The 8,573-nt window shown below is 41.4% G+C and overlaps 1 protein-coding gene across 1 annotated transcript in view; it reads right to left on the bottom strand.

Annotated features, from left to right (window-relative positions):
* Positions 1-8,573, bottom strand: part of LOC126387798 (nectin-1-like) — a 30,438-nt gene that overhangs the window by 11,372 nt on the left and 10,493 nt on the right. Inside the window, exon 2 of the mRNA XM_050040469.1 lies at positions 4,212-4,324. Within this exon, the coding sequence (XP_049896426.1) occupies positions 4,212-4,324 (113 nt within the window). The remainder of the gene's footprint in view (positions 1-4,211; positions 4,325-8,573) is intronic.

Genomic DNA, 8,573 nt, shown 5'->3' with positions numbered 1-8,573 from the left:
ATAACGTTAAGTTACAAATATGTGTAAATAACTTTAAAACAGCCATTTTAAGAGTGAGATGATGTGTGTGTCTTGCTCGGTCTTGCTGCAGTGATGCGCCGTTGGCGCTCATATTCATGTCAGACAAAGGGCCTCTGTAAATGTGTGTATCCCTTCAAAAGGTCAAAATATTGGTANTGATGTGTGTGTCTTGCTCGGTCTTGCTGCAGTGATGCGCCGTTGGCGCTCATATTCATGTCAGACAAAGGGCCTCTGTAAATGTGTGTATCCCTTCAAAAGGTCAAAATATTGGTAAAACTAAGTCCTAAATATTCTATGACACCTTAAAGATGTTTATTTCATTTTGCTGATGGGTTATCATGTTTTAAAACGGGTGCTTTGCGGACATAAGCCTCTCCCCCCCCGTAGCGTCCTGTCCGAAGACTCTCCCCTCCGGCCATTTCTGAGCGTCATACGTGCACGTTGGAAACTCGCGTTGATTTCTCCCAAACAACAGCCCTCAGAAAGTGGAGATTGGTCAGAATCGAAAGAGGCGGAACCAAAGATGACACAGACATATATATTACTCATGACCTGGAAGTATTTATTCATTTATTTGCGGGTAAAGGTCAAGTGTCCAGAATACCGTGATGTCCAGAATACAGTGAGTCTACGTTAGCGGCTCGGTCCCAGCAATGAGTCAGGCGTTTCAGTTGTGTTAGGTGAGTAGCCTGGCAGCCCAGCTAACATTTGCAATTAGCATTGTAAAATGTAGCCTGGCGGGCAGCCTAGCGGCTGTGTTTAGCTATTCCCCTGCCTACTTCAATGATGATGGTACCTGTAATAAATGTAATATATTTGCTGAAATGGAGGCGAGGCTCAGTGACTAGAAGAGCTGGTAGAAGCGCTCCATAGCTGCAAGCTACTCCAGTAGCCGTAGTAGCTCTAGTGCTAACTCTGGGAGCTAACGCTAACATTCCTCTCTTCTCCGTGAGCCTGACGGGCTCACAGGCTCACGGAGAAGAGTTGGAACATTAGCATGGCAGCCGACTAGTGCTAACGCTAATGTCCCCACGCTTAAGCAGGCTCCCGGAATGTTAGCATGGCAGCCGACTACTGCTAACGCTAACGTCTCCACGCTAGAGCTCGCCGGAGCCGAGAAGCAGGCTCCCAGAACGTTAGCATGGCAGCCCACTACTGCTAACGCTAACGTCCCCACGCTTCTCGGCTCCGACTCACTGAGCCTGGCGGAGAAGCGTGGGGACGTTAGCACTAATGGGCTGCCATGCTAACGTTCCAACTCTTCTCCGTGAGACCGTGAGCCCGGCTCCCGGCTCAGTTGGCGCGTTAGCGTGGCAGCCGAGTAGTGCTAACACTAACAGGAAAGCAGGGAAATAGCTAAACACAGCAGAGACCGAACTGCTAACTGCTAAACTAAGTTGGCTGTTTAGGTTTTATTTCCTTGCCCCTGTGGCGAGTGAATCTGCCTGCAGTGAAAGCGGGGGCTAACCGGTGCTTCCTCGTCATGCTCCACTTCACTCAGCTGCTAACACAGCCAGTTAGCCTCCGCTAGCTTCCCAGCTAGCAGCTCTCCGTTTGGATCCAACTGGAGCACCAAGCCCTGGTTTATTATTCAGGTTAATGTGGGAAGAAGCAGCGGTTATATCGGGCAGCTGAGTGAAGCTGAGTGAAGCTGAGCCTGCGGAAGAAACACCGGGACCGTCTGGATGTGATAGTCCGTGGAGGTGCTGCGGTACTCGACGGCACAGACAAGGCAAGTGGGGGGAATGTTGGAGAGCAGAGGTAGAGGGAGGAGTGGCTCATGACACACTTTGTTTTGCTCTACAGGCAGTGCACAACAGCGAACCTAGCGGTGAAACGATTTCGCTTATTGCTCCTTTAAGTTATCCCGTGCCTTACAAACACTGTGCGATTTTGGGCTGTCTCAGATGAAAGATGACCATCGTGAATGAAACGTGGCAATATCTTTGGTCATGGCTCTAAAACAGTGGTCCTGAGTCGCACAGTGAGAGAGGTTCAAGGATGGCCATGGTCACAGTCTTGCGATCAAAGACAGCCTGGGATAAAATTCTAACAGTGTCAGAAATTTGGGATGACCATCTCACTGTGTGACTGCTGTTACCACCTGCATCTACTAACCAATAGCAACCAAAACCAACACTGGCGCTAACCGAAACAAATAGCTTGATAGCAGCTCGCCATGGAGGCAAAAGGCGCAAATAGAAATGTGTGGGAATCCAGCAAAGAGGAAAACCTTGTGGAGCTGTGGCAGCAGAAATCTTGTCTGTAGCTATGATGTGTCCTCCAACTCTAAGTACGAAGCATGGGAGGAAATAGCAGCGGAGTTGCAACTACCTAGAAGCTAGCAAACACACACAGACACACCGCAGTATAATGTATAGGTTATTTAATAATGTGACCCTCTATGTTGTGCTTCACAGTTGGAGAAGTAATAAGCCGTGCAGCAACCTTGCACACTTAGTATGGGAAGCTTGTATCATACGTCGTAGCCTGTGTTTCAGTAGGTGCTGTCATCGCACGGTCTGCGTACATCACCCTTGATGTCGTGCCCAGGTTTATTAGATATTTATTTGTATGTGTCCTTTAAGTAAGCAAGAATCGACAGTACATGTGAAATCTAGCCTCTGATTTTCTAATGCAGGCAGGCAGTCCAAAATGCATCTGAGGTGCTCTGATTGTAGTTAGATATCCTTTATTGATTCATGGATAAACCAGCGTCTTTCAGCTAGAGAGTCTTCAACAGGGTACCTTGATGAAGTATCTTAATAATATCGTATCGTAGGGCCCTCAGGGTACCCTGATGAGGACTCTCTAGTCTTCGGCTCAAATGCATTTTTGGACTGAATCAGCTGGCCAGTCATTGTTTTTTTTATCTTTATATGACTATTTACCCTATTCCTGAAGAGCACATGATTTATTTTAAATTAACTACACAGTGTCTTAACCCCATTCAGCACTCCCTATTTTTTCTTTAAGGTTATGTAGTTATCAGGTTGAGGTAAGACATAGTAATGTGCACTAAAATAGCAGTCACTGTGAAGACTGTTGCAAATAGTTGCTTATTTATCAGGGTGGGAATCACCAGAGGCCCCATGATACAGTATTTTTAAGATACATAGGTCACGATACAATGTTATTGCGATTTTAAACATGTTAAAATACACTGATTATTGCGATTTATTACCTTTGTTCAACTGTAAATTTTGTCCCAAAAGGAAAACTTCATCAACACCTGTTTTATCCAATAAGATAAAAGTTTTCAGTCTGTCCATCTCACTTCAGTCATTTACACTGCAGACAGCTGGACCTCGTGGATGGAAGAGCAATTGATTTTATTATTCTAGTAGGCCACCAAAAGATGAATTTGTACTTGTAATATTAATAATTTATGTATTTTTATTTTGCAGATTGTACTCCGTGTGTTTATGCGGAAGGCCATACATCAGAATTTCTTGAGATGACTAAAGGTGTCCCCCAGGGTTCCATCTTGGGTCCTGCTGAGTTTAAATTTGATTTTAAATGCTCAGAGAACAACGTTTCTCAAAAGCTCGCTCACAGTTGCTTGATGATTTTAGCAAGCATTTAAGTACTTGGATATATGGATTGATAACAAGCTTTCATTTAATGTACAAATTGCTAGTCTAGTTAGGAAGCTTTAAGTGAAGATTAGCTTAAGTCTTGTTTTACTTTCAGTGCTACGAAAAACCTTGTGGAAGCTACTTTTCTGTCTGTGACTGATTGTGTGGTCCAATATTTCCCTTGGCCAGGTCTCTCTTGTAAAAAAAGATTTTCAATCTCAGTGGGACTTCCTGGTTAAATAAAGGTGAAATAAAAATAAATTAAATAAATATTTAATAAAAAAATTGATACTTGGCGCCTGTGTATTGATAAGATATTGCCACAGAATAATAATGCGATTCTAAGCTCTATTGTTTTTTCCCCAACCCCTATTATTTACACATCCAGCAGTTATGTAGTGACAATAGAATTCATTTGGAGTTGTGTTTTGGCCAACACAAAAATGTAAATTCAACATTCACTATCTCTGTTTTTGTTCTGTATCATCTACTGAGAGAAATATAAGTCTCTTTCGCTGCTAAATGTGTTGTGAATATGAATGATATTATTTGTATTTTACGTTTCAATCTGCATACTCGTGGATTTAACCCTCAGGTGGATTGACTGAGTACCTGGGAGATTTTGACAGGCGGGGAGCTGTTGATGAACCGACAGCGGAGATCCACCTTTGAGCCAACATACCCCGACTTCCCATCATCCATTTCCACAGTCTGCCCATGTATCCCTGGAGGAGAAACACAACAACGTAAAAATACTTTCACCCACGCCGGGCATTCACACACACAAAATACACACGCGTTGGCAGCATCAGACTGGCAGACTGTGAGCACTTCACAGTCTGCACAGCATGTTGAGCTGATCAAGAGAGCTGAGCTGTCAAAGGTGATACTGTTCAGCAGCGTGAGAGGTGCGCTGAGGTCAAAGGTTGGGGATTAGAGTGAGGTATAAATAAGCACGATTTGTTTGGTTACTGTTCGCACTGACTTACTGATCCCTTTTAACAAATCCACGGCACCTACACCCACTTCCTGAGTGTACATAAGTCACGTGTGTGTGCTTGTGTACAGCTACATTAACTGTTATTAATGATGCCGGATGAAGGGCAATGATGGTTGAACAAAACAGCTCAGGACAATGGCTGCTCGCTTTCTCATAAACACTTGGCTGCACACTACGCACGCACGCATGCACGCACACACACACACACGCACGCACACGCATACACGCACGCACGCACACACCTTTCATGTTAAATAGCTATCATTGTACCTCAGACGTCAGCCATCTTTGATTAACATATGAAAATCCTTCCTATTAAAATGTCTTTATCATTGATAACTTTTCATTACGAAATCCTTTTAATTTTATTTTTATAGTCATATCTATATAAAAATAAAACCTTATACATAAATAAGAAATAAAAGAAATGCATCCAGACATGCCAAACCAAAAAAATATAAATTATGTTTACAACGTTCTTAATGTTTTTCAAGATATAAAGTGTTTTCACTTTATGTATTTAAAATGTAATTAGTCTAGATTACCTAGTGTGCATTTCTATTCATAGGGCAGTGATACTAAACTTAAAACTGTAAAAAACTGTGAAATAGAGCTACTTTCTATTTAAAAAAAAAAAATCTGTTTATTTCCTTGTGCTACAAAAGCACATGGTTAGGCTTCAGAAAAAAACACCATGGTATGACTCAACATTCATAAGGGAAGTGAACACCAGGCTCCTTGGTGAAAGTCCGGTGTTTGTTGCACCAGTCCACCACCCCACTGCCCGCCCTAATGAGACTTTCCAGCTCCTTAAATTACATTGTTATCCAGCAGCATTATACACTGACGCTACCCGGCAATGTATCATACAACTGTGATAGGATGCCTTTTTCGTCAGTGTCTGACGCCGAAACCACTGACCAAGCGTAAGTATTTGACGACTTTGGAACAAGAATGGGTTGCAGAGTGAAGCAAGTTAAGTATCCCTGTTAAAGGGGAAAAATCATCACTTTCATCAAAACTTACCTTGAAACTTTTACTTGAAATCTGGTAAATTCTGACTTGTAATACAAAAATAAAAGTTCTGCAACATACAACCGACATACACGTTAACTTCACAAACGAGATGATCATGTGATCTCTTTCTTTCCTCCTGAGATCTATTTGGCTTCCTCTTTTGATAACACAATAAAAGCTCCTGAGTGGGCTTCCTGTCAGAGTCTCACAACACCTGGCTACAAGTACAGGGTAATATGTATTTGTGACAAAGCAGCAAAATGTTGGTCACTCAGTAAATGTCATTATGGAAACAGACTTTTCAAACATTCGGCTGGCAACTTTTATCTTTCTCAAACATTTAATGCCACAAACCAGACGACTGGAAATTTTACTACATGAATACAACGCTCAGTGAATGACAGTGTGAGTGTAACCCATATCTAGAGGCGATTTCCATTTTTGACATATTGTATTTAAAAAACAGATACAATGAGGTGCCGCAGTTCAAGGTTCATCATGTGGTCCAATATTTCCATGTTATTAATGGAGGGATATTGATCGGTCCATCAGTGTTCTGGTTTAGTCTCCATCACAGAGGCAACCAATCAGGAACACCTCGGGCTGACAGCGCAGCGGTCAAAACTAAAGCTGGTCATCCCTCTGACAAGCTCCTCTTGTTAACCAGGAGTCATATTTTCACCCACAAACAGAATCTGAGCAGCCCAGTATTTCTGTCAGAGCTGTGTAGGAGCTTCCTCAAGAAATGTGCCAACATGTATTTTCCTGCAGGCTCACAATAAACAACAGCTGAATAATAGCTTCTTCTTGTGCCGCTCGGGAAAGATTTCACCAAACAGCCATTATTGGCTGATTATATATAAGAAATACTGTAATGTGATATGTTCTCTTGAGATTTATGTATAATGTACATACTGAAGGTGTTTTTGTGGTAAGTTTTCAGAGATTTGTGAAACACCCACTCTTGAGAACCAGGACAAACCATGTCCCACCAAAAAAAAAAAAAAAAGCCTTAAAATAATAACATATCAACACACTAATTCTGTTTTTGGGGTGAAATATATATTTTTTAAATTAATTTATATGAAATAAATATGGTTTATTAAATATTTTGGTCTACTTTTTTGTCCCAGACAAGAATTCAAATGTACTGTTATATTCATCTTTGTTTTAAAAAATATTTTTTATGAAAATGTTAGCCCATAAAAGTCTCAGATTTTTGTCAGCTCCATCAGATTTCATCATCATCATTTAATCAACCATAAAAGGAGTAAGCTATATCCCAAGGACTCCTGTCTCCCTTCCTGTTTGCCAAAAAGCAGGAATGCTGCTCAATAGCTGGTCAGCTTTCTATTTTTTTTTCATAAACTCATTTAACACTATGGCTATTGAGTGTGTCTCAACCATAACAGGTCAACTCCATAGCCCTTATACATCAAAACTAAATAGGAGTTATGGTTTGAAAATTAGTATTTTGATCAGCATTAAGAGAGCCCTTGGCAACTTGAAAAATAAAATGGCTACTCACTACGACTGCTGTGAAACTTTTTGGCCCGTTACAAGGTTTAAAAGTCAAGACTTTGACCCCTCCCAAATAATAAGGGTTTGTCCCAATTCTCAAGAATAAACGTAAACTTTATTTTCACAGAATGAAGTCAAACAGCACTGGGGTCACTGCTAATGTCCTTCTGACATTTTAAATTTTGAATTCTCTTGTCAGTTCTTATTCTTGTTTTGTTTCCTCGCTGGGTATTGCAGGAATATTTTAAGTAAGCTGAAAGTTACTTGTAACATGACTTTTCCTCAGACTGCACTCCAATTGAAAATGTCCCAAAATGACATATGACTACATTAAAGTGATGGCCACGTAACCCAACGTGTTTCCATCTCAACCTGTCAAATATCCCCACTTTGTCTGTGGACTTCCATGTCTACATGTGAGGCTAGGTATCCTCCTGCATCTGTTGTTGACCTTCCAGGACGCTGTGTCAATTTACTCTTGTTACACACAAAGTACACTTCCATTTTCACAGGAAATGTGCATTTTCTGGTTCTTCGATATATACAGTCTTTTTCAAAACAAACGTACGTCGGCAAAACACTTTGTATTTACGTTTATTTCCTTGTGCAACAAAAGCATGTGGTTAGGTTTTCACAGGGGAAGTGATCAGCAGCTCTTGGGTAAAAGTCTGGGGTTTGTTGGACCCATCCACCTACCCTCTCACCCCCCCATAGGGACTTTCCAGGTCCCTATATTATGTTGTCACTGCTGACATTTCAAACTGACACTGTCCACTAACTAAAGCTGCCTGGCGGCATATCATACCACCATGAAAAGTGCCTTTTTTGTCAGTGTCTGAATCCGAAATCACTGACAAAGCCGGGGGTATTTAACATGTTGGGAAGGAGCACAGGTTGGATAACCCTAACCCTGACAGAGGCCCAAGGTTTTGGAAAAGAGGAGGAAAGTATAAAATAAAAAAAAGTTGATATCTATGGCTCTGCTGCATCATCTTTGATCCAGCAATGTTATAGATGTGCAATCCTAAAACGAGTACTGTAACGTGGAAGACTTAAAGAGCCCTCACAACAACATCAACCTTTGTTTCCCCTGTTACTATATATGAGATCTGTCTGTACAACCAACAGTTACTCTACTGATTGGCTTAGACAAAGCTTAATATGCGGCGTGCCCCAGGGGTCATTGCTGGGTCCAATCCTGTTCTCTGTGTACCTTTTACCCCACTACATTTTTTCTTTATATATTTTACCGGTTATGCTGACAACACACAACTATATCTCTCATTTAATCCCAAAACACAATTCAAACATCTTTCACTGAATAAAAAAGAATGGACATTGTGTTTTCTCCAGCATAAATATACGAATTATTCAACTGGCCCAGATACTGTTACTCAAGAGCATAGCACTGGGTGGGTACATGTATCTACCAATAT

Source organism: Epinephelus moara, chromosome 3 (assembly GCF_006386435.1).
Source record: "Epinephelus moara isolate mb chromosome 3, YSFRI_EMoa_1.0, whole genome shotgun sequence".
Lineage (NCBI taxonomy): Eukaryota > Metazoa > Chordata > Actinopteri > Perciformes > Serranidae > Epinephelus > Epinephelus moara.
This window is presented reverse-complemented; position numbering and strand designations above follow the sequence as displayed.